We start from the raw sequence: 27,520 nt of genomic DNA, 5'->3' as shown, positions 1-27,520 counted from the left end.
ATTTGATACATGGTTTGTCCCAACTAATGAGATGGGTCTCTTCTAGTAATACCATATCACATCACTTACTATGTAGCTGTTGTAGTTTTGCTTGCCACATAATTGGAAAATTCAGAAACTGGCAGTTCTGAGTTATTAGCTTAATGTCAACCATTGAAAAGCTGGGAACGGTAGTCACAGTGGTTATTCCTGATTACTTTGGACATTATGGGCACCATGATTATTATTCCCCATCTGCCCCAACAGTTCTAACACATTAAAGAGCTGTTTACCCAGGCCTTGGCCATTTCCAACAAATCTGCCATCGCCTTTCCTACCACACACACCGCCCTTCCCCATCAAGTACTTTGTCGGTAGGAACAAGTAAACAGCACAAAAGAGTAAAGATGAACCATAGCATAATAGTAAGTAATTCAAAACCTGGACATCAAGTCTAGTGGGGTGAACATTCACAATCCCAGAATTAAGGGACAGAATCTGGGTCATACTGAACTGGGGGGCCTTGGGTAGGGACTTCACATAACACCCCAGAGAATGGGAGCTCTTGTAGCAAACTTAAACAACAAGGAGTGGAGAGAACTAAATTCAGAAGAAATCAGAAAGGACCATTCAGAAAAATGTGAGACTCAGAGAGGGTTGATGGAACTCGCCTTGAGTCCAGGTAGTGGGGAGCAAAGTTCAAGCCATAAAGAAACAGTAATTATCCAATGATGTTAGATGTGCTTCTGTGTCTCTATTGCAATGTTGTATACAGGCCTATCTTTGTGCCTTAGAAATCAAGGGTTTTGTTTAGGAATGTAGGTCAGTTGGTGTTTTGGCACACCTTCATGGTCTCCAGCGTCCGCTGAGGAACCCAACATTCCCAATATCTCACGGAGCCTCTTAAGAGCGGCGAACTGTGTGATCTTTGCCACTGCTGGCAAAGGATGTTTTAAACAGATACCCTCATTTGTAACAAATTACTTTCTGGCGGAGGGCAGAGGATACATCAACAAAAGACTTGCATTTCACATGAGTGGCGACGGACAGATCCCGGAACAAGGATATTGAGTTACCTCTAAATTTAAGTGAATCTGTTTTTCAAGAAGCTTTCATAATGCTCTCATTTAGCTTGCAGAAGTAGAATCTGGTTGGCCCATCAGGAGGTAGCTTTTGACAGATTTGATCCACATCAATACATTCTGTGTGTTCGATTAATGATAATGTCTACTGAATTATCAACTGAGAAAAGTTATGCATTACGAAGCTCTGGGTTAATGTCTCTGATCCTAACCAATTTACACAGTACTCCACTTACTCCAGGATCTGAGCTTGTTCGACCTCTAAAGCGAGGATATCTTGCTCGTGTGCTTGGTCTGCCATTAAGTTTTTGATTTTATCAAGTCTCTTCTATGCACATTGCAGAATCTAGTCTAGTTCGAATATAGACTTCTCTAGATCCTGGTGAAGGATGGCCATTTCAGGCCTGAACTCCTTGATAAGGAGCCGCATAACATTTTTGGTGGCCGGGGCTTGGGCCTCTGGCAAATCTAATATTAGTTCCAGCAATTCAAAATTAGGGGTGGTTTGTTGCTGTCTACTTTGTCATTCTTCTGCTTTGACATCAATTCCTTGATGAACATTGTCATGGGTGCCTTCTGTTTGTAGGGCACCATGGTGTTAGGGCACATGTGGAGAGCCACTAAAGCCTGATTCTTGCCACAGTTTCGCATTCCCAACTACAATTTTTGTGGAGCTGGCTCACTACTGGACCAGCACCTGTTCGCTCCGCAATTGCTCAGAAGCTAAATAGCCCTCTCAATGTCAAGTGCAACAGGGTACTGCTCTGACTGGTGTCCAGGTCTGGGGATCCAAAATATTCCTACTATCCAGCATTCCCACACTTCTCCTGGTTAAAACGGTGCCCCACTTGTGTGACTAGATCGATTACCTGAGACAAGAAAGGAGCTAACCAAGGACTATTTGAAGACCACATTGACTTTGTATGGTCACAACCGTTCCTGTTATTGGCAATAGGTCCAGTCACATAAGTGGAGCACCATTTTTATTGGGACAAGTGTGTGATCGCTGGGCGGCAGAAACTGTGTTCCTCCACACAGATTCTGAAACGTTCCCTCAGAATTGTGAGGAAAATTTGTGATGTTAGTAAATGTTTGACTTTTTAAAGCTATTTTGGGTAGGAAAACGTCATGGGGTCCATGCAAGTCACACAACACCGGGTGTCTTGTTTTCAGAAACGTATGAGTTTAGTCGTTTTTCCTGGGTGATGACTGAGCCCAGACCCAAATACCACTGCTATTAATTTACATGGCGAAAACTTGATGTCTCCATGGTGCAGTTTGTGTCCGAATGTGTTTCAGGTGGAAGGAACAGCTATACAAGTGGGGCACTGTTTTTATTGGGAGGAGTGTGAAAATAAATTCAGGGCAAAAGGAATTTTGTGGATCTCTGCAGATTCCAGAACTTTCTCAAACAGAAATGTTGGGAAAATACATGACTAGCCAATGTTTGAGGAATACAGGGCAAGCTGAGTAAAAATACATAGTGGGATTCATACAAGTACCACTACCTTGTACTCCCTCTGATGTCTAATATTCAGAATGTCTTAGTTTGGTAGGTTTGCCAGGAGTGTCAGTGTAGTACCGCACAAAAAACGCTGCTACGCAAATCACAAAAACGGGTCAGTTTGCAAGGCAAATAGTGTGATGTGTCCACATTGCGTTTTAGGGCGTTTTCTGTCATGGGTGATACACCCAGATACACAAGTTGTTTACCATTTTTATGGGGAGATGTGTGAGAATACAGAATAATAGAACATGTGTCATAATCATTCACTTTTTTTCAATTTTTGGCTTAAAAATGTAAATCAATGTGCAAGAAACTACACATTTTGCAAAATGCAAAAGGCCCTGTAAATGATATGATAGTATGGGTAACCACAAATTCAGAATGGTACAATGCATAGGTTTCTTTCATGCCCATTTTTCATTCTTCAGATTTTACTATAGGTATTGTTTCATGCTTGGTATACAATGAAATATCATTACAAGCTGCAGCTCAGTTGTTTGCTCTGGTTATGGTGTGATTTTAGACAACCAACAATCATTATTCCTTATGACCAGAATGAACAGTACATTACTATTGTACCATTGGACAAAACTTTACTGATGAAAGCATTGTTACCTATTTATATATTTCCTGCTTATTTTCATTATTTTTCATTTAAATTAATGGTTTCTTCAGGAAAACCATGAGCGACTGACCCCTTGCTGAAACTGGAACTTTGTCTACTTTTCAGAAATGTATAACGTTCTGGGCTAACCAATGGGTTTCACACTGTTTACCACCACAAACTGAAAGAAGGTAGAATATACAAAAAAATAAAACAATTGACTACTTAGAAAACTGTAAAAACAGTAGCTAAGCAATGCATTTTCTTTCACTTGTGTGCTTGTTCCCGAAACCTTGGAAAATGGTGAGCTTAGCATAGTAAACCATTTGTTGAGGCCATTTTTAGAAAACAAATACCCTTTCTTTCACATAACTTTTTCACCATTTCAAAAAATTATAAATGTGGCTATATTTTTACATGTTTGCTCAGTTCTATCAAGAGGAGTCCACAACCATGAATATCTTTAGAATCCCTTAAAATGTTGAAAAAGGAAGCAAATTTGGCCGGTATACCTTTTGTGGAAAAAAGTTATGTAGGAGTAAGCACAAACTGCCACAAGCGTAAAAGAATGGTAAAGCAGCGGTGGGGGTAAGGGAAAGGGCAGCCTTAGAAGCTGAGGGGTTAATGTCAGTTCAACATTCTCTCCAAATGTTTAAGCTACTTCACATTTGTAGTTGATATTGGAGTTGTTCAAGAATAACTATTCTCAATCTTTAATTTTGGCCTATAGAGCTCACTTTTGGAAAACATACTTGGGTTTTCTTATATTTTTGATACTATGTACAGTTTTAACAAGATAGAGGCACATGTTTCATACATATATATTTAGCTAGTATTTCTTTTCTGATCGCCACCATTCTCCTTCCCTATTTGCTTGCCTAATGCTTTCCTAGCTACACAAAACAAAACAAATGTATATAAACAGTGATATGTACTCTTTCTTTAGTTGTCTTATGTCCAATACGTTGAATCCCCATTCCTTGGCAGCTTTTAATTGCTTATCCTCTTCTTCAAAAAACTCAATCTAGAAATAAATCAAAACAAGAGACATATCATTTTTTATTCATATGGGAACAAATTTCATTTGTATTGTACTTCATTATAGATATGAAAAGAAATTTACTATCCAGACTCTTCTGACCCAGTCCGATGTTCTCAGTCTGACCAAAAAAGATGTGCGATTTGACTGTGGGTTATATGTTTTAATGTTTGAGCGTGTCTACACTCTACTTCAGCTGTTGCAATATAGACTTAAAGTAGACGTTGTGTCCATTGCTTCTCCTTTTCCTCTCCTAATATGATGTCTTTCTTGTGCTTGTCCAACCCAAGGAGAATTTCAGGCTCACTATGCGTTGACTGCATGACTGCATCCTTCTACAGCTGACATCAGACCCTGCTCTACAAGCATAAAGGACTATTTTCACTTCCTCGCTCTTGCTTTTTGCCTGCTTCTTCCTGGCCCTTTCTCTGTAGATTAAAAAAGCATGACCACCAATGGCCGCTTGCTCTCTCAGCCCACTCGTACTCTGAGTTCCGCTGCATTACAATGGCGGGCAGTCATCTTGAAATTATATTTTAACTATGTGGCTACCAGTGCGTAAACATGTGTGTGCATGTGCTGTGGGCCTCATGGAATGTTTTTTTTAAACTTAAACTAAAAGAAAGGAGCATCCAAGATGGATGCTATACATGAACAAACATGTAGGAGATATCTAGTAATCATTACATGATGGACACCACACATGCATGTGTAATCTTTTTTTACTTAAAGGAAAATCATTAAAGGATGTTTGAGGCACATGTGTGCACACACATTAATACTTATACTAGTGTCTTAGTTTTACAAAAACTAAAGATGGCTGCTGTTTGTGTGAGCATGTGTGGCAGCCAATTTTTCATAGCTCCTGCTAATGATGTAATTCTAATGTAGACCCCAAGATTCCCACAATTAATTCAAAATATTATCTATAGCACTCGGCTATTTACCTGCAAGGTGGAAATCTTCACACATTCAAATGCACCACTTTTCAAAAGTGGTGCACCCTCCTTTCAGAATTAACATGTTTCCAGCACAAGTGGACAGTAAAGCATTTTAGGAAAAAATTACTGCTGAGTTGCATCAGTTCACTTAGATTACAGTTTAGATAAGAAGTTCCAAATAGAAAAGGTTTATCAATACAAAATACTATAATTCAACATGGGTACCATTAAGGTAACTTCTCACACCTTTCACAAAAGTTAATTATTCCCCCCATGCTTTTTCTAGACAGTCTTATTTACAACAAGGGGTGGTGATGGACAGAGTCTCTGAATTAAGCAGAGTACTCTCACCCAGTCAAGAGATCAGGGCTAGATCCAACACCGTTTTTTAGCTCATTGCACCATCCCAGTTTCAGAACCTGGCTGTATGCAAATTAATCTGTCCCTGGCCCAGTGCATCATGGGAACAGGGCAGACCAGACTACAAAAGCCAATTCTTACACTGGGAAGGAAACAAGCTTCCGGGGACCGGTTTCTGCCATTTCAGGCGTCTTCGGCCCGGCTTGCTTGAATCCTGATGGTGCAATGAGCAAGGGACTCACATCTGAGTATACCCTTCCACGCTTAGGGTGGACAAAATTATTTACAACAAGGGGTGGTGATGGACAGAGTCTCTGAATTAAGCAGAGTACTCTCACCCAGTCAAGAGATCAGGGCTAGATCCAACACCGTTTTTTAGCTCATTGCACCATCCCAGTTTCAGAACCTGGCTGTATGCAAATTAGTCTGTCCCTGGCCCAGTGCATCATGGGAACAGGGCAGACCAGACTACAAAAGCCAATTCTTACACTGGGAAGGAAACAAGCTTCCGGGGACCGGTTTCTGCCATTTCAGGCGTCTTCGGCCCGGCTTGCTTGAATCCTGATGGTGCAATGAGCAAGGGACTCACATCTGAGTATACCCTTCCACGCTTAGGGTGGACAAAATTATTTACAACAAGGGGTGGTGATGGACAGAGTCTCTGAATTAAGCAGAGTACTCTCACCCAGTCAAGAGATCAGGGCTAGATCCAACACCGTTTTTTAGCTCATTGCACCATCCCAGTTTCAGAACCTGGCTGTATGCAAATTAGTCTGTCCCTGGCCCAGTGCATCATGGGAACAGGGCAGACCAGACTACAAAAGCCAATTCTTACACTGGGAAGGAAACAAGCTTCCGGGGACCGGTTTCTGCCATTTCAGGCGTCTTCGGCCCGGCTTGCTTGAATCCTGATGGTGCAATGAGCAAGGGACTCACATCTGAGTATACCCTTCCACGCTTAGGGTGGACAAAATTATTTACAACAAGGGGTGGTGATGGACAGAGTCTCTGAATTAAGCAGAGTACTCTCACCCAGTCAAGAGATCAGGGCTAGATCCAACACCGTTTTTTAGCTCATTGCACCATCCCAGTTTCAGAACCTGGCTGTATGCAAATTAGTCTGTCCCTGGCCCAGTGCATCATGGGAACAGGGCAGACCAGACTACAAAAGCCAATTCTTACACTGGGAAGGAAACAAGCTTCCGGGGACCGGTTTCTGCCATTTCAGGCGTCTTCGGCCCGGCTTGCTTGAATCCTGATGGTGCAATGAGCAAGGGACTCACATCTGAGTATACCCTTCCACGCTTAGGGTGGACAAAATTATTTACAACAAGGGGTGGTGATGGACAGAGTCTCTGAATTAAGCAGAGTACTCTCACCCAGTCAAGAGATCAGGGCTAGATCCAACACCGTTTTTTAGCTCATTGCACCATCCCAGTTTCAGAACCTGGCTGTATGCAAATTAGTCTGTCCCTGGCCCAGTGCATCATGGGAACAGGGCAGACCAGACTACAAAAGCCAATTCTTACACTGGGAAGGAAACAAGCTTCCGGGGACCGGTTTCTGCCATTTCAGGCGTCTTCGGCCCGGCTTGCTTGAATCCTGATGGTGCAATGAGCAAGGGACTCACATCTGAGTATACCCTTCCACGCTTAGGGTGGACAAAATTATTTACAACAAGGGGTGGTGATGGACAGAGTCTCTGAATTAAGCAGAGTACTCTCACCCAGTCAAGAGATCAGGGCTAGATCCAACACCGTTTTTTAGCTCATTGCACCATCCCAGTTTCAGAACCTGGCTGTATGCAAATTAGTCTGTCCCTGGCCCAGTGCATCATGGGAACAGGGCAGACCAGACTACAAAAGCCAATTCTTACACTGGGAAGGAAACAAGCTTCCGGGGACCGGTTTCTGCCATTTCAGGCGTCTTCGGCCCGGCTTGCTTGAATCCTGATGTTGCAATGAGCAAGGGACTCACATCTGAGTATACCCTTCCACGCTTAGGGTGGACAAAATTATTTACAACAAGGGGTGGTGATGGACAGAGTCTCTGAATTAAGCAGAGTACTCTCACCCAGTCAAGAGATCAGGGCTAGATCCAACACCGTTTTTTAGCTCATTGCACCATCCCAGTTTCAGAACCTGGCTGTATGCAAATTAGTCTGTCCCTGGCCCAGTGCATCATGGGAACAGGGCAGACCAGACTACAAAAGCCAATTCTTACACTGGGAAGGAAACAAGCTTCCGGGGACCGGTTTCTGCCGAAGAGGCTGAAATGCCAGAAACCGGTCCCCGGTAGCTTGTCTCCTTTCTGGTGAAGAATTGGCTTGGTAGTTTGGTCTGCCCTGTTCCCATGATGCACTGGACCAGGGACAGACTAATTTGCATATAGCCAGGTTCTGAGCTGGGATGGGGCAGTGAGATAAATAACGGTGATGGATCAAGCCCTGATCTTTGGACTGGGTAAGAGTGGTCTGCTTAATTCAGACACTCTGTTCATCACCACCCCCTTTCCTTTTCTAGACAGTCAGCAAATGCTGACTCATTCTCCTTGCTGGCAACAATGAATTCATTTGTACGGTATCCAAGAAAAAAGTACCAGACCGAGATAAATCTCAAATTAATTAAACAAAAAAGACCTAGGAATACCTTTACAAAATACCATTGAGTTTTATGACACACTCAATTGTGGAGAAAATTGTACAGTCTACAAGCAAACCAAATTGATATACAATTTTGATTTACTAATATGTCCAGATACCTTAAACTGCACAGATCAGCTTTGAGAAACATTATAATAATTTACATCTAGGTTAAGCATGCAGCGAGCGGACGTGTTCCTACAGCATCTATCTAAATTAAAGATACAATTTAGTATTTTCCACAAGAGAGAAGTTAGCTCTCATTACCTTCCAGAGTACCATGTAACTCAGATTATTGCAAAGTTTTAAGAGTAATTTTATGCCCTGTTTTGTAATTTTAATAGGATTTTCTGTTTCAGTATTCCACCTCTGTAAATTCCAGTGGCTAACTTATATATAACAGTGGATGTAAGTACTGGCACTGTAACGTTGTACTGGACACGATCCTTCCCTAGTGTATGCCAAATACATTTTCAGACAAACTATGAGCTGTAGAAGGACCACTTTTTTAAAAAACTTTATTTTTCAGGTTTGTATTATCACAATTACAAACACCCCCCCAACTGGCATCAGAACAATACATGTATATAAATCGACTGTCTCATTATGGCACTTTTGTTTGGATATAGGCTTCACCTGGATACACGTAAACCCATGAGGCATAGCAGAGTAACATACACATAAAGAGGTATCATCGTGAGTAAATAACCAGACCCTGCACTATACATTGTACTACCGACAACTTAGGAGACACCCCCAGCCTCCTCATCTGTCCCCGAACCCTGCGGCGAAAATAACTCACCGCTCGTCCCTCCTGAATCGCTTTTTGAAGTTTGCCCCCTTATTTCCAAATACACATGGCTCCCCAGGCAAGTAGGTCCTCTTGTAATTTCTCATCTCTCCTGCTGCGCTGCATATGTGTTTATTCGGCTAGGGACCATTCTCTCACGTCTCTGAGCCATGTGGGTATCTCTGGGGCCCTCTGTCCCATCCAAGTGATAGCCACCCTGCGCCTAGCCAGCACCAACATCAATTGCAGTAATCTATAGGACAGCTTTCGTTTCCTCGGCCTAGGGACCAACGCTGGCAAACAGTGTAAAGGTGTTAGTGTGATGCGGAGGCCCGTAGTGGCAGTTATGTGATCTACAACGCTCGCCGAAAGCACTTAATTAACGGGCAGTCCCAAGCTAAGTGCAGGAAACCCGCCCCCTCTGCGCTGCATCTGGGGCAACCATCCCCCCTGTCTGCGGAATAACGCTTCAATAAGATCGGAGTAAGGTAGGTGCGGTGTAGGAAGTTAAAATGTATTAATTTAAAACGTGCGTTACATGAGACCTTCTGTGTTAGAGCCCCTATGCGCTAACGCTGCCCTTGGTCCAGCGGCGTACCCAAATCCGTCTCCCAGGCCGCCCAGGCCGGTGGCACCGGCGGGGCCGAGTCCCGTCGCATAGCTGCATATAGTAGGGAAATTAGCTTGTGTCCTCTGCCGCAGGACAGAAGAATATTTAAGGTGTGAGTCCTCCGGATACTGAGCCCAAATTGACCGCACTACATCGTGCAGACCCTGATAGTGTATATACTGCCCTCTCCCAAGGCCGAAGGTCTCTTCCGCTTGTTCATAGGTTAGGAAGGTCTCGGTGGGGTGTAGCTCGACCAGGAATTCACAGCCCCCCTCGCGCCAGGCACGGAAGGACATATGTTGTTCCATTGTCACCATGGGTGCCAGGATCCAGATCAGCAGGTCCCTATGGAATGGCGCTGTTCGCAAGACTCTCTCTATTATAATAATAATAATAATAATAATCCACATTTGCATAGCGCACAATCACCCGTTAGGGTCTCTAGGCGCTGGGGGCCGTCGGGAAGATTAAGCAAGCTATTGCCCAGAGTCGCATGGTGCTGGGCTAACCTGCCGCCGGAGCCGGGGATTGAACCCTGATCCCCAGATTCCAGCGTCAGTCGCCCTGGCCGCGGCGCCACACCTCCCCCTATGAATCGTTGCCAGACGCTTGCCGTGTGCCTTACGACGTAGGGTAATGTCTCATTCGCGCCCATGCCCCGCATCAAAGCCACCTGTAACTCCTGCACCGTTGCACTACCCGCCAATAGTTGCGTCTCCCAAACGTCTGCATCCGCAAACCATCTGGCAGCCGGTTGCAGCTGCGCAGCGTAATAATATAAGTCAAAGCGCGGGGCTTCTAGGCCTCCCTCCTCATAGGAGCGCACCATTGTATGAAGAGCTACTCTTCTGCACCGGCCCGCCCAAAGTAGGGACGTGAGTAGCATGTTCAGGGTCCGAAAGACCCTAGGGGGGAGAGGACACAGCGTATTCTGGAAGGCGTAAAGTGCCCTAGGCAGCATTACCATCTTAGCAACAGCCAGCCGACCCATGAGAGAAAGCGGCAGGGTATTCCAGAAGGACACTGATTGCTGCAGGGACTTTATCACCCGATCAATATTGAGATCCTTGTGCTTCCGTTGAGGCCACTTGAATACCCAAATAACAAAAGCTCTCCCTTTCCCATCACAGCCCAAGCTCCGGCAAGTCCTCCTGGGGCGCTCACTCAAAACTCGACAGCGGAAAGATCAGGGACTTGTTTCTGTTGAGCCTCAGTCCCGACGCCTCGCCAAACCTATCTAGATGGTATAACAATATTGGGAGCGCCTCTCTTGGGGCTCTCAGATAAAACAAGGCATCATCTGCATATAGTGAGATAATATTACAGGTGTCTCCTACCCGTATGCCCCACTGTGACAGCTCAGAGCGGATCCGAACTGCAAAGGGCTCTATAGCCAGGGCAAAGAGTAGTGGCGAGAGGGGACACCCTTGTCGTGTCCCCGTCCCAATTGCCACTCCTCCGATCGCGCGGCTCCAAGTCGTACCCTAGCCCGAGGGGATTTATATAGGATACGGATCCAACGGCAAAAATTGGGGCCCAATCCCATCGCTCGGAGGACCTCTTGCAAATAGCCCCACTCAACCGTATCAAACGCCTTGGCGAGGTCAATGGATACTAGTACCAACTGTTCTTCCTTCCCCTGGACCTCGTGTGTGATGTGATTCAAGCGCCGTAGGTTCATGGCGGTGTTACGCCCAGGAATAAATCCGCAATGGTCCGGATGGATCAAGTGCGCCATAAGCGGTGCCAGACGAGTGGACAGTAGCTTCGTCAAAATGTCCACATCTGTATTAATCATAGTGATCGGGCGATACGCAGAAGGGTCGTGTTTGTCCCCCCCAAGTTTAAGGATCATGCAGAGTTCCCCCCTTGTCATGCTCTGTGTGAGAGACCCGCTCTCAAATGCCTCGACAAATACCTGTAAGAGGAGACGAGACAGTGTTCCGCCGGACTCTTGATAAAATTCCGGTGGGAACCCATCACTCCCAGGCGACTTTGCGCACGGTAGGCGAGCCAGAGATGCCCGCACCACACCCAACGTTAGTGCCACATCTAGGTCCTCCCGGTCCGCCTCAGAGAGGGACCTCAGGGTCAGTCCCTGTAAATAAGGGAGATAAGAAGCTTCAGATATGTCTGGGTCTGCAGTATATACTTGTTGAAGGTGGGATCGGAGAACTCCCAGGATGGCACATTCCGAATGAACCATGTCCCCTTTTGAGTCTCGCAAAGCTACAATACGTTCCGGGGTCTGCTCCTTCTGAAGGATCCAAGCCAAAAGCCGCCCCAACTTGTTGCCCTCCCCATGAAGACGCTGCCTATATTGGCCTAGGGTATACTTGTCGAGCCGGTCAAGAATATCATGCACCTGAACTCGGGCAGTCTGCTCCTCCTCCCTCTGCAGGTTGTCAGGGGACGCCGTGGCCTGGATATAAAAAAAGGTTATCCTCCGCCGTCCGGAGATCCTGGTGGAGCTGCTTCCAGACTCCATAAGTGAGTCCCATGCAGGCTCCCCTCACCACCGCCTTTAGGGCCTCCCATTTGTTGGCCAGCGAGAGGTCCCCCTCCTCCCAATTAAGGTCCACATAGTCCCCGAGAGCAGTTTCTACATGTGCCCTCCCTACCTGGTCTTGGATGATATCCACTGGGAGTCTCCAAGTCCAAGGGTGGGAAACCGGGGTTCCCCATCGTACCATGCATGCTACAGAGAGTGGTCAGATAAAAAGCGAGCCTGGTGGGTGACCTCTATGGACATATTAAGCTCAGCATTCGCTACTGAGACCCTATCAAGACGACTATATGTGTTATGAGTGGGGGAAAAACAGGTATAAACTTTCTGCGTCGGGTTTGTCTGACGCCAAATATCCACCGTTCCTATATTTTCCATAACCTCCCTAAGCTGCGCAGTCATACGGGGTTTTGTACCCTCTCGGGGCGGGGACCAATCTAGGACCGGGTCAAGAACACAATTAAAATCCCCGAACCAAAGAACTGGGGCCCCCAGATCATGAATCAGGATGTCCTGGAGGGTCCGAAAGAAAACCGGGTCATCCACGTTGGGTGCATATGTGTTCAATATGATAATGTTCCTACCATCTAATTTTGCCCTGAGAAGCAGGTATCTGCCATGTATGTCCGCTTCTACATATTGAATTGCGAATGGGACACCAGGCGCCACCCAAACCAATACCCCTCTAGTATACGTAGAAAAGGAGGTGTGGAATACCTGACCCGCCACTTTTTTCCCAATTTCTGTGCTCTCTCATCCGTAAGATGGGTCTCTTGGAGGCATGCACTTGAGACCCCTTGTCTACGAAGAAAAGAAAGGACTCTATACCTTTTAGTGCATGTGCCCAGTCCCCTCACGTTCCAGCTCATATTATACCCCATGTCTGATGATGTAGCCCGACCCCCAACAGTACGCTACCCCCGGAGTCCCTCCAATCTTGTGCCTGAAATGTAATACATGCGATGCCTAAAACATTCCCCTTCAACAACCCCTTCCAGAAGCCCCTCCACCCACGAGCACCAGCCCCGGAGTCCAACAAACCATACAGGACCACACCCGGTCCTCACGACTGGGCCGCCGATGTCTGCCCCTGAGGTCTCAGGAATCGTAGCACTGGTAGGTGAAATAATATCCATGGTGGGCTGTAGTGTATCTGGGACCAGTACTTCTCCCGGAGGGGGAGTCTTTGATGTCGTCGGCAAGGTTTTTGACTCCGTCAGATCCAGGCGGAGGGCCCCATCCTGCCCCACCGTGACTCGCCGTCCCTCCTCTCGCTCAGCTGTGTTTGATCGACGTCGTCGCCTGCTAGTGCGCCTCCTCTGCGGTCGTGTCCCCCATGTGCTTTAGTTTCTACCCCGTTCTCCTGGAGGAAGGGCATCCCCCCTGATCTCAAGCCACTCCCAGACTTCCTCCGGGGCTTCGAAAAAGTGCGCCTTTCCCTGGGAAATGACCTTAAGCTTAGCCGGGTAGAGTAGCATATACTGTAGGTGTAACTCCCGAAGCTTCTGTTTAACTGTCCGGAAGGACTGCCGCTGTTCCTGGACCAGTTGGGTGTAATCCGGAAAGATGGAGACCCTTGCATTTTCAAGCGTTAGATCTGCCGTCTCCCTCGCCGCTCTAAGGATACAGTCCCTATCACGATAGTTGAGGATCTTGGCAATGAGGGCCCGTGGTGGAGCTCCGGGTCTTGGCGGCCGAACCAACGCCCTATGGGCCCGTTCAATCACAAAGACTTCCGACAGACCCGCAAGGCACAGTGTTGTACGAATCCAGTGCTCCAGAAAGCGCTCTGTGTTACCTGCCTCTGCCTGTTCTGGAATACCAAGAACCCTGATGTTACTGCGGCGTGCTCTCCCTTCCGCATCCTCCGCTCTCCGCTCCAGTGCCCTTGTCGTGGCAGTAAGTTGTGAGACTGTTTTTTTGAGGGACGCAACCACCCCTTGCATCTGGACTATATTCCCCACCGCATCAGAAACCTTGCCAGCCACTTTTTGCAAGTCTATCTGTAATAAATTCACATCAATGGATACCGTTTCAATTTGACGCTCCAGGGCAGAATGGGACCCCTGAATCGCCTTTAACAACTCCGCCCAGGAGGTCTCTTCGGGAATAGCATCCCCCTCGTCCTGCCCCGACTGGCGCGTGATCCCCTGCGAGGGGAGCCGCTGGGTAGTATATAGCGTTATGGTGTTTGGCTGCGAGGCCCGGGACGTTTTATCTTTGCGCATTGCAGACATCAAATATATTCACCCCAGGGCCCCTAGGTGGCAAAAAAATTCCTAACAGACCCACGCCAAGGCCTGCGTGGATGAAGGTGATACACGGCCTATTCCCCAGTCACTACCTCTCACTCTGTCCGCACCAACTCACCACAGTGTCCCTCTCATGCTTCACAGGCCCTTCTCGGTGTGTCCTCGGTGCCGGAGTCCAATACCAATGCCACGTCCGGGGCCATTCCCAGCGTAATTGGGTAAAGCACACAGGTGAGAGGGAGCCGCGTCTCTACTGCTCAGGTCGGGCACGCCAGGGCCATCAACTATTTCCAGGGCCACTGTCTCTCCCCTGCTGCTCAATCAGGCGGCCGCGTGGTCGAGGGAGTCCCTCTTATTCAGTCCACGAGGGCTGACTCTCACACCTCCACCAGGGCCCATCAGGAGTCACACGTTGTAGTCCAGCTTCAGTCCCCCGAGTCCTGAACCAGCAGCCTCAATCCTGATTTCACCATGCAGGATAGTGCCACACCACAAGCGCGTCGGCCGGCCAGAGGGCCTAGAGGACCCCCCGGTGGTCCACAGATGTTAGCAGGAGCCCTTTTGCCGTCTCTGGAGCCCTCCTGGGCATTCCACACGATTCGTCCGGCTCCCGAGGCCTCCCCGCCTTAATAGCACCGGGAGCAGGCCGCCCAGAGCGCCGACCTGCAGTAGGCCGCAGCAGCACATGTAGGATTACAGGCCCCCGGAGGCTCCCGATGCCACAGGGAGTCCCCTCTGTCCGACTGCTGCAACTCAGTATCAGCGGAGTAGGGCCAGAGGGCGCCCCCACCGCCAGTCCACCTGGCTCACCTGCCTCGGCACTCTGGCCCGTCGCCAGGCCTCCCGCAGCCTGCAGATATCCGACTCAGATGGAAGGCCCCCGATGCCAGTGGGCGCCTCCCACGCCGGATCGCCCCTCTAAGGTGCAGGCCCGCAGGGCTCCGACCGCGTACTCCGGTCCCCTCCGCTCCATGCAGTCGGCGCTGGGATCGCCTCCGGTTCCCCCGGCGTTGTTCAGCTGGCCTCAGGCGTCTCTCTCTACGCTGGGGCCCCAGCTGGCAGTGGGCCCTGCTCCTTCGTCGACGCTCCCCACGCCTCGGGGGTTCCCAATGTCAGTGGGCCCTCCGGCGGCAGGTCGCCTCCGTCTCGTGGAGGTAAGCCGCAGACCCCGGCCTCGCTTGATTGTGGCCCCGCCTCTGCAGCGCCCCCGGGCCGTCGCCTCCGCTTCCCAGCCAGTTAGCAGCCCCAAAGTGGGACAGGGTGTGCCCCTTGGCATTCGGGGCTAGTGGACACCTTCTTTACTGCCCATGAGTCCTGGGAAGGATATTTTAAACAGGATTTTTGTGGCAACCTGCCGGGAGCCGACGGAGCCATGTTGCTTGGCCACGCCCCCCGTAGAAGGACCACTTTAACATGAGGATATATTTTTATGTAGATGAGATTTAAGGTCTATTTTTGATAAGGTATTTAGGGCCAAATTTATAATTTGGTGGTAGGGCCATCCTTTCCCAGGAGGACAGAGTAAATTACTCTGTCACTGTGGCGAAGGTCCAGAAAACCAAATCTTAAATTGTCCTTCAGGCTGGCGGACATTTCAAGCATTGACAAGAACATCTGTCAAGGTGATTCCTTCCAATGTATTGTAACTTTGCTTTACGGCTCCATCAAACATGACGGAGCCGTACAGCAAAGTTACAATTTTGTCTTTCAAAATCAAAACCCCAAAGCGGGATTTTGTTATTAAAAATAAAATAAAACAATCCTCCCCTTTCCATAGGATTTTTCTCCCATGGTGAAGGGGGCATTTTGAAGTTTTCACTCCCCCTTAACACTAGGGTTGTTCCTGGCGGTGACAGGTAGTGAAAGCTGACCTTTGTGCCTGCCCATCTAAATTAGGTGGGTGGAACTACAGGTCAACCTCTGATGGCCTTTACTCCGTAGGGCCATTGGGAGGTGTATCGAGTAGTCTCCACCCTTGTGACATCAAAGGTCTGCCGGCAGAGGGAGCATTATGCTGTCGGAATGGATACTCCGTTGCCACTGCAACAGAGTATCCTTTTCATCAGCATATAAACCGGCCCCATAAAACTTCACAAAGAGTGATAAAATATCTTTTCTCATACAAGGATATTAAGAACCTGGAAAATATCAATGTTCCCCTGTTTGGGCGAACATTGGGCGAAGTGTAGGTCAAATGTTATATCCTGGTAAGATTAGGAAGAATGCAGATAAGATATAACTTTCTCTTTCTAATCTAATTATACTGTTTACTTCTAACAAGGATACACGCTGAAAATATCTAGTATGCATTTTTCAGCCCTTTATAAATAAGAGTCCATTTATCTTATACATACATGTTGACCAATTTATCATATTTTATTAAATCCACCACTGATACCAGTGATGTCATGGTCTGTGTGGATTGCCTTCACATCGTTTAATATGTTGTTGCTAATTCTGTAAACATTTGGGTGCCAGGGACATCTACCATCCTCTTTTACTCGGAGTAAGATGCTCACAGGAATGCGTATGGGCTTTAGAAAAACAATAAACTCATGGGGGATAATCAGTAAACGTTGAGGGATGCATTGCTCATTAGAAATGCAAACTCTTTAAGACAAGAACCGCTTATTTAGAAGTTCTCAGATCCATTTGAACCTGATAACGTATTCATAGTGTGGGACCAACCAATTGATGTCTTATATGCTGATGGAACCTTTACATTCTGAGTCTAGCAAAAAGACCAGTATCACAAAGCATAAGACCAATAAATAGGCGGGATACATATCTTTCACAAGCATTATTCAAATATTAGAGTATTGGTTGCAAAGCCCTAGGAGGCATAGGATACGCCAAGATGTGGGACTTGTGCTCACTGTGCTACTGGATCCAAGATGTACCAGTCTGAAGAGGGCCAAATATACTGAAACCTGTCTTGAGTTGCTTATGATCCGGTTCAGAAGGGACCTGGCTTGACAGTTCGGGCTGAACTGTTCCTATTGAAGTGAGACCAAGGCTGATTTGCATATGGCTAGCTCTAACCTCAGGTGGCATAATGGACAAAAGAATGATGCATTGGAATATTATCTCAATCAATTGCTAGTGGTTAGACTATTTGCTAGCATTTTAGGCTGCACAGTTCCTTTTGAAGGAATACCAAGGCTGTTTTGCATGTGGGTGGATCGAACGTGAGGTAGCATGATGGGCAGACGAACGATGGGTTGGATTATTACCAAAAGCAATTACCAGTGATTACTTTATCCAGGGATCAAAAAATCATAAAAATGTTACTAGACCTGCAGGTCTAGTAACTTGAAAATTCTACTCAACCTAACTAATGTGCTTAACCCGTGAACTGGTCTCAACACGATTGTCACACAGTTCACTTTACAAAATCCTCTAACTTCAGTCACAGAAAGAAAAGTAAATGTAGGATGACAAACTGACTTTTGACCTCTGTCTCCGAAAGCCAAACAAACGTGACAAGATAACAATATTTAAAGGCATAATTATTGTGCATTCATTTTGTGGAGTGGATTTTGCGAGCCCTTCTATCTGCAAGCATTTCTCCAATCACCTTATGTGTTTGGAGGTAATGTCTTAAGTGGCACTGGTATGCACAGGCACAGTGCCACTGAAACCAAGCTGTACCCTACCGGAGGGCACCAGATAGGCTAAAACGGTCTTAGATTCTTGTGTTCTGTTTAACAGAAGACCTGGTTTGGCAGGACTGTTCCTATTGCAGGAGGACCAAACCTGATTTACGTATGGTTGGGTCTAATGTGAGGTGCCATGCTGAGCAAAATGACAATGAGTTGTAATACCATGAGCAATTGCCTTTGATTTGACTGTTTTCAGGCATTCCACCCATCACCTTTTGTGTTCTGATGTAACACAATAAGTAGCCACAGATGTGCCCAGAAGTTGGTCCTGTGCTCAATATGCCACTGGAACCAAGCTGCACTCCACTTAAGAAGCTCACATATGCCATAACCAGTGTTGGGCTGCTTGTGTTCTAGTTCGGAGAGGATCTGGCATGGCAGTTCGGGCTTGACTGTTCCTAGTTGAGCAGGACCAAGGCTGATTTGCATATGAGTCGTTCTAATCTGAGGTAGCGTGGTGGTCAAAGGAACAAGGGGTTGGATTCCTACCTAATGTAATTGCCAGTGGTTAAACTGTTTGTAAGCATTTCTTCCATCACCTTTTGTGTCTTTGCAGTAATGCCCTGATTGCCAAGAGTATGCCCAGACCTGGATCAGATGCTCACTGTCCGAATCACAAAAGGTGTGGTGAATCTGTAGCTAAAATGGAAGACTTCTGTTCCGAGCTCTTAGTCCCCAGATCCTCAGTTCAGGCCCCTACTGGGTCCAAAAAAGGATTCCAATAGGGTGATATCACCTGCTTCATCATTGGCCACTTGATTCTACCCTGGTAAGATAGTACTACCAGGGTAGACTCAAACCCAGACAATAAGGAAGTTCTTAAAATATATTGAGTGTCTGGACATAACTGGGATCCAGCTATTAGAACTAAAAATACCTTAAGGTGTACCACAAGAATATCCTTTATTTGGTGGAACCTTACGCATGATTGAAAAGTAAACAAATGTATTGGATGTCTAGGGGTACCATGGTCCCGACATCCTTAGGGGGTGCCGACAGGTTTCTGCCTATTCAGAGTGCTAATAATTTGGTCAAGGGCTTTCAACAGATCCCTAGTAAAATGTTGTTAGTATGTTCGTGATTGTCTTTAAAGGGAAGAAAGGTGCTTCCTACCTCTCCTTCCATCCTCTTAGCGGCCTAGGGTACAAACATATAATTAGACATTATACTACCATCACACATGCTAGAATGTTAATGATTCAAGTACAACACTCATGATTCATAGGGCAAAACTCAAAATACTCGCACACAAATATAACATGCATATTGAAGTGGAACTTTGTGGCAAGTTTCAAGCATGCTGGTGGGCATTTCTTACCCTATTTAGGGTTGCACATTACTTCATGGTCCGTGGCGGGGGGCTGTTCCTGTAGTCGCACACTTCATATGCAAAATGCTCAAAATTAATTCTTAGAGACAGATATTCGAAATCCAAATTTATAATTATATTACCTGGTAAAGAGGGGGGGGGGCTTAGGTGCCGCGGGAAAACATCCTTTAAAGTATCTTGAAAGGATATTTTTAGTCATTGCAAGCAGTGGTGGGGGCTTGAAACTCTGGAAATGTGAACCCTCGTGGGTAATGGTGATCGCCTGAACCTTAAGTTAATCAGATGAAACAGCACTACTAGTTATTACCCCAATTGGACCTTACAATCAAATTGATACGGATGTTGGAGTCTCCCCGATCCAGGACTCTGTTTTTTTCAGCCCAAAAATAGCGCCCACAAGAGGCACTTACTTCTTCAAGGTAACAAGCCCGCTTTCTATATCTAAGCTTCCCTCCAATCCAGCCAACCTGGAGTGGACACATCAGCTCTTTGCAAGCTGATGGGTGCCATCTTGGGTCAGAGTTACTTATGCATGACGCATCTTGATGTGTTAGTACCCCTAGCTACATATGAGTTATGAATATGACTCGTTCCATCACCTCTATAGTTTCTGGCAAATTAATTTATGACTATATCAAGGTTAAGCAGGAATACTGTATTTTAACTATGCACATGATAAAAGTACCTTCACATCTTTCAGAGAGTTCCATCTCCTCTGTAGCTCTTGGCGATTTTATGATTATAGAAAGGCAAACCAGGATTCAGGATAACTATATTTTACCTACACACATGGTAAAAGAGAATTTGCGTCCTCTAAAGAGTTCCACTTGTGATACTACAACACCCAATGATATTTTAAGAACTCCTGACTGTCTGGAGTTGAGTTGACCCTAGTAGTACTAAGGTGAGGTGAGGTGGCCAATATTGAAGCATGATAGATATATGTTATGTCCATTAGGTGCCTGAGCTGAGGACCTGGGAACTAGGAGTTAGGAACAGAAGTCTTCCGTTTTGGAGACAGATAACGCACCCTTTGTGATTCAGATGTTTTGTTGCGGGAGGAAGTGTGGTGTCTAATCCTCCCTTTCTCTCAAAGTGGTTTGATAATCCCATGGTTACTGTGTCACTGGAAGAAAGCTACAGCTGACAGAGGTGGCCCATGTGGAGCAAAACTGATCTTGGGTTGCTTGTGTTCCGTTTCGGAGAACACCTGGCTTGTAAGTTTGGGCTGGATTCTTCCTATTGGAGCAAGAGCAAGGTTTATTTGCATACCACTGGGTCTAATATGAGTGGCATAGTGGGGAAAAAAATGATGGGTATGCACGAGTATTTTGACTAGTTAGGCTATTTGCAAGCATTCCTCCCTTCAACTTTTGTGTGTTTAACTTAATGCACTAAGTTGCCAGATGTGTGCCCAAACGTGGGCCCCGCCTTCACAGTGAGATTGAAACCAAGCTGCAGCAAATGGCTTGGCAGTTCAGACTGGACAGTTCCTACTAGAACTACGTCAAAACTGATTTGCATGTGTGAGTTTGCAGCCATATCAGGATTGAAAGTTAACATTGCTAAAACGATACGTCTTTGGGGAGGGAAACAGTGACCCAGGCCTTTTGCTTAGTAGAGTAAGAATGCAGTGGAGCGCAGACACGTCCCGCTATTTAGGAATACGAATCTACCGTCAGCCATTGGACCTCTTCAACAGTAACTTAGGCACAGCTCTAACGGCCATTCGGTCCCAGATGCAGTCTTGGAGCATGCTCCCCCTGGCAGTCATGGGTGAAAATGGTGGCCCTACCAAAGCTTCTGTATTATTTTGCCAACCTACCTAACTATGTGCCTGCATCCCTTTTCGCTCTGCTGGAACGGACGACCAGGGATTTTATGTGGGACCCCAGCCGCCATAGGGTGGCGATTAGGAAGCCCACGGACCAGGGGGGTCTGGCAGCTCCCTGCTTTGAACTCTACTACCTGGCGGCCCAGCTCCAGTGAATCGCCAGATGGTTGGCAGATCCTCAAGGCAGCGATACGGCGTCTACACTCCCACCGTATACACTGCCCCAGATCCTTGCATTCTTCCACCTTGGCACGCGAACACGTCCTCCAGAGTCGCTTCTGTTGAACGTGGCATAAAGATGCTACGGGAGGACAATACGATATGCCCCAGCGTTTCCCTTGGAAGGCACCCCCAGAAGTCGGACGGTATGCACGTCCGCCATGCTACAGCGCTGGCATGAAGCTGGGATACAGACCATGGACGATCTCTATCATGAGGTCTCACTTGTCACCTGCGCAACACTGTCAGAAGACGAGGTTCCCTGCAGAGCAATTCTTCCTATACCGTTCAATGGTAGCCACACTCTCAGAGAAATGGGGGGTCTTGCTACTGAACCTCAGGCGCATCTCACTATACAGTATTTACATATCATGGGGCAGGGCAGTCACTTGACGCGGTGGTTGGTAGTTTCACTGTGATAGCACGCAGCGATCTGCTTAGATCCCTCAGACACAAGTGGGAATACGACTTGGGCTGACAATTTTCAGACAAGGAATAGGAACAGGCACTAGCTAGCCCGGTTCGTATCCTTAGAAATATGAGATTTGGGCAAATACAATTTTTCATCACACAGAGAGCATATTTAGAGCCAGCTAACATTAAGAAGTACTTTTGTTGAGCACACTCCGCCTGCCCTAGATGTGCCATCTTGGACGCAGACCTAGTGCACATGCTCTGGGGTTGTACCAGCCTTAATATATATTGGAGCGGAGTGGTGGATGCTCTCCATGCCTGCTTAGATAGAGAGATACCCTTTGATTGGAAGAAATATCTACTGCACATCTTCTGCAGGAAACGTAGCACTAAAGTCACCTCCAGGTTCCTGGATCTGGGCATAATCACGGCCAAGAGGTTAATCACAAAGAGGCGGAAGTCGCCTGACACCCACACATACAAGCCAGGAGGCACTCTACTCTTGCGTGGGCCAGGGCAGAAGGCATCGCGATCAAGCGGGAAGAAATCATGGGTCTCAGAAAAGTACCCATATCCGAAAGCTGGGAAGCAGTCTTGGCAGCGCTACAACAAATTGCGGACCAGCCAGTCCAGTCCTCACAGACACCTGACCCGAATGACTAACACCGCGCACTCGACTTGTACCATTCGACTTGTACCCTTAAGATATACATAAACACCTGACGAGTCATAAATGTCTACGCGCCGTTCACCCTAAGCGTGAATATGCTGGAAAACCACAGCCAAGGCAACAGGTGCAGGCGCAATAGAAGGCACGCACATGAGAACATACACAAGTAAGTGTGCGGAAGCAATCCAACCCAAACCCTAGTTTGACTCCCTATACCCAGTTATTACAAATACAGCCCACCACACCTGTCTAAGTTGAACTGGCCTTCAAAAGCCATATATCCTGAGTAGAATATACAAGAAACCCAACTGTACTAAATATGTACTATATTACCGCCCAAGCATGACAAATGTAAATTGCCAGATGAATGTACATACTGAATTAGCAGCTGTAATATAATAACTGCCATTGTTATGTGACGAATAACAACTCCTGTTGCTGCATGTTACAGCAAGATATGCTGATTGTTAATGTACACGTTCTCTAAAAATCCAATAAAAACATTTTTTTTTTTTAAAAAGACTGAGTTACACGTGCCAGGGTCTAATCTAAGGTGCCATGCTCGGCAAAAGTATGATGGGTTGGAATACTACCATGAGTGTTTGCCATTGATTAGCAAGTTTGAAGGCATTCATCTCATCACATTTTGTGTATTTGATGTAATACCCTAAGTGGCCAAGGATGTGTCCAAGTGTGGGTAACATGCTCAGTGTGCCACTAGACTGGACTCTTCTTACTGGAGAAGGACCAAGGCTGATTTGCATATGGCTGAGTCTAATTTGGGATGGCATTGTGGCCAAAATAACAATGGGTTGGAATACTACCCTGAGCGGTTGCCAGAGTTCAGACTATTTGTAAGCATTCCTCCTATCACCTTGTGTGTGTTTGAAATGGCTAAGGGATTACTTATATGTGGGGGTTCGGTGCTCTATGTGCCACTGGAGCTAAGCTTCACCCTACTGTATGTGCCTACTGAGGAGACCCACACTGGCCAAAATCGGTCTTGGGTTGCATGTGTTCCAGTTCGGACAGGACCAGGCTTTGGAGATTGGGCTGGATTGTTCCTATGCAAGGAAGACCAGGGCTGATTTCCACATGGGTGGGTCTAATCTGAGGGAGCATGGTGGGCAAAACAATGGGTTAGAATGCTACCCTAAGCCTTTACCAGTAGTTAGACTATTTGCAAGCATTGCTCCTGTCACCTTTGGTGTCTTTGATGTAACACTCTAAAGTGCCAAGGGTATACCCAGATGCAGGTCCCGTTATCACTGTGGCTTGAGGTCCTTGTGTCCTGGATCAGAGAGGACCAGGCTTGGCAGTTTGGCTGGACTGTTTTTAGCACAGCAGGATCAAGGTGTATTTGCATTTGACATCTGAAGTGGTATGGTGAGCAAAAGTAAGATGGGTTGGAATATTTCCATGTGTGATTGCCAGTGGTTAGGTTATTTGTACGCATTACTCCCATTTAATTTTGTGTGTTTGAAGTAACGCCCTATACGGCCAAGGGTTTACCCAGCGGTGGGTCTTTGCTCAATGTGCCACTGGAGCCAAGCAGCATCCTACTGAAGAGGCCCAAATGGGAAAAACCTGGTCATGGGTTGCTTGTCTTCTGGAACAGAGATGAAATATGTTGACCTTTCATGCTGTACTATCCCTATTGAAAAAAGACAATAGCTGGTTTACAAATGTTGGGTCTAAACTGGGGTGGCATGGTGGACAACAGAATGATGGGTTGGAATAGTACCCCAAGGCTTTGACAGTGGTTAGAGTAATTGCAAACATTCCTCCCTTCAACTTTTTTGTGTTTATCTAATACCCTAAGTTAGACCTGTCATCCTTGGCGTCATTTTCCTGCAAACCTTTTGCCTTAACCTCCGCCTGTTTTCTGAAATTCATTTTTGATGGCTTTAGGACTCTGTACAGTTTGCCATTGCTAGTGTCTAAAGTGCTTGTGCTCTCTCCTTAGAACATGTTACAAGGAGTTTACACCTAATTGTCATATTTAATCCACCTATAAGTTCTTAGTTTATGGTACTACATGTACCCAGGCCCTATAAACTAAATGCTACTTGCATGACTGCAGAACTTATTAAGCCAAACACTTAAATAGCCCTTTAAAAGATGTCTCTGGCCTACCACTGCAGTTTTAAACTGTCAATTCAACTTGGAAAAAGAAAGTTTTTGTCTGTGATAATCCTTTTTTTTTAAATTCACCCTATTGTAGACCCCAAACAACCCATAGGAAAAGGTGAAAAGGTAATTATATTTAAAAAGTAGGACATGTGTTCATACGTTTTACATATTCTACATGTATTTTTCAATATTGCAAGGCCTATCTTTCACATTGGATAATATTGGGTTACCTTATTTCATTTAATATCGTTTGATTCGCAAAATAGGACTATTAAGCTGGAATCAAATTAATTGTAATTTAAAATCCTCTTCAGTTTCTTTCTCTCTCCTTCAGTTTTTGCAGTGCTTGCATGTTGAGATGCTGCTCTGTAGGGGCACTGGAATTTGATGTACTCGATGTAAGAGTCTGAGAGTGCAAGGCCATTACTTTCATTTCTTGGTGGTGCCATGAAACACATGTCATGTGTGCCTTACTAGTTTCATGAGCTCTGATTGGTTCAATGCTCAACTGTACACATCCATTTAAGAAAGCATTTCTAGGAGAATCCAAATAGCTGACTGCTACAGTAGGATATTTTGGGCAAATAGTGCAGTATATTTTTGGTTCTTCTCCCTCCTGACTTCCTTTCAGGGCTAGCCATGGCCAGGGTTCCACCCAATGAGATTGAAAAGCGTGTTTTTTTTCAGCATCATACCTTTTGTTCTTTGTTTTTCTTAGGATGATGTGGGGTGGTACAAGGCCCAACCTTAATTGGTTCTTTTTGTTTTCCTTCTCCAGGGTTTTATTTATCAGTGTCTTCACTTTTTTTGATCCAAAATGCCTGTCAACAGGACAAAGTGATCAAGTCTGAGAATACTTGATTCAATTTTAAACTCACTGTCCAGAAATGCTGAGATATTTATGATAACAAGCTTTTCACATAGGAGATTGCACTAAATTGTGATACATTTTCCCTTCTACACTTTTGCAAACTCTTTGAAAACAAGGGTTGAGGCTGCCAGCTGCAATGAACCTCTATGCTGCTACTACTGTTCATAATGATTCTGTTTCCTAAGTAGTTGTGCATGGTGCCACACTAGCAGCACTCTTGACTTAAAAGCCAAGAAGAGATTTACATTAAGACAAAGGATTTGAGTTTTGAAAAAGTACAAGCTTACATAAAGGCGATTCAAATCTACAATCCATATTACCCTTAAAAAAAAGTCCAGAACATTAGAAATGGTGTGTAATTGACTGCTTAAGAAAGATGGATACAATAAATAAGGAAAATAATGTACAGAAGGAAAAATGGAAAAAAGGCAAAAAGAAAGGTAAGAAAGAGAAGGAATGAAAGAAGGTAAATAAAAAGAAAAGGAAGGAAAGAGGCAAAAAGAGGAAGAAAAATGAAAAGGCAAAAAGAAAGAAGGAACGAAAGAAGGAAGGCAAAAAGGAAAAAAAGAAGCTGGATGGATGGATGGAAGGAAAGAGGGTACTTAATATAAAATAAATATTGGCTACTAAAAATCAAATTACACCCCACCTATACTTAAATAAAACTGCTGCAAATGAAACACCTTAAATTTAGTTTTTTTCCTGGGAAAAGTTTATCAAAGAGACATTGGTGAAATAGCAACAGTCAAATTCAAAGGGAATTTACAACACGGTTGGAAGAAGATAGGAACTGATAAAGCTGAAATGTGCCATGTTCTCACTTCAAATGTGTCCTACAATCACATGAGGCAACACTGGTGCTGAAGGTAACTACTTATGTGCAGTGGTGCACCTTGTGAAAGTGTAAAATGCAGCCATTCAAAGTGACTTTAACCAGAGACTTTTGTATGCTGACCCATTGCTCTATGCTGTATGTTAGAAATCGGGGGTCTCTAGTTGGCAGGGGTAGGTACCTTTGACCAAATAGGGACCTTTGTGTCCAGTCAGGGTATGGGGCTAAACTCCTAAAATAACCCCTGCTCACCCCCCAGTAGCTTGGCACAAGCAGGCAGGCTTATCTCAGAGGGAGTGTGTAAAGCATTTGTGAACACATACAGTAATATAGTGACAACACAACAGATGGACACCACATAGGTTGTGTTATTGGAGATTTTTGATGAAAAGCACACTCAGTCCTTTTCTCCTTTCTTTGGCAAGGAAGCAACCACTGCAGGCCAACCCCCGAACACACAGCACCGGGGGAGTCTCCTACTTCAGCTTCCTGGTTCTTCTCCTCAGCAAAGGTTTGTCTTGATTCCCAGAAGTGATCTAAAGTTCTTGGGCCTTGTTCCCAATATTTATAATCATTTTCCCTTTGTTCTCTGAAGGCAGAAAGGGCCATTGCCTAGTCCAAACCAGTTCTGGTCAGTCCTGGAGCGCTTTGTTTACAGGACTCCTTCTCTTCCTTTGACAGTGTAGGCCAGGGACATCAGACACGCCACAGGAGGTGGAGCCAGCATTGTGGAAGAAAGGCACCACCATATTCAGGTCCCAGGTGCACCTCCTCCCTCCCATCTGCATGCAGATCTCTCTATTCAGTCCTGTGCTGACTCACCCTGTCTCCCGGAATCCCTCAGCCCATGTCACTCAAACTCCAGACAAGGAATACACAACCCAGCAGAGGCAGGCTTGGATAGTTAGGCAAGAAAATACCTACTTTCTAAAAGTGGTATTTTTCAAACACAGAATGTTAAAACCAACTTCACTAAAATATGTATTTTATCATTCTGAGTTCAGGCATACTAAACTCGAATGTCTACCTAGTTCCCTGAGTCAGTTAGGATTATAAGATGTTATAATCAAACTGCCCATTCTGGCCTATGGGGAACAGGTAGAGGTGCAATAGTGAAAAACGATAATGGCTGTAATTCACTATTAGGACATGCCACACACATTAGGGCATGTCTTACCTTTTACCTACAATGCACCCTGCCCTTGGGCCTACCATAGGGGTGACTAATACGTAGAAAAGGGAAG

At 45.8% G+C, this 27,520-nt stretch overlaps 1 protein-coding gene across 2 annotated transcripts in view; it reads right to left on the bottom strand.

Annotated features, from left to right (window-relative positions):
- GDA (guanine deaminase) overlaps positions 1 to 27,520 on the bottom strand; it is a 408,106-nt gene that overhangs the window by 343,624 nt on the left and 36,962 nt on the right. Inside the window, exon 2 of one of the 2 annotated variants that reach the window (XM_078675759.1) lies at positions 4,108 to 4,196. The exons of the other annotated variant lie outside the window; for it this stretch is intronic. Within the exon in view, the coding sequence (XP_078531885.1) occupies positions 4,108 to 4,196 (89 nt within the window). The remainder of the gene's footprint in view (positions 1 to 4,107; positions 4,197 to 27,520) is intronic. 2 annotated transcript variants of the gene reach the window in all.

Source organism: Lissotriton helveticus, chromosome 2_1, assembly GCF_964261635.1.
Source record: "Lissotriton helveticus chromosome 2_1, aLisHel1.1, whole genome shotgun sequence".
Classification (NCBI taxonomy): domain Eukaryota; kingdom Metazoa; phylum Chordata; class Amphibia; order Caudata; family Salamandridae; genus Lissotriton; species Lissotriton helveticus.
This window is presented reverse-complemented; position numbering and strand designations above follow the sequence as displayed.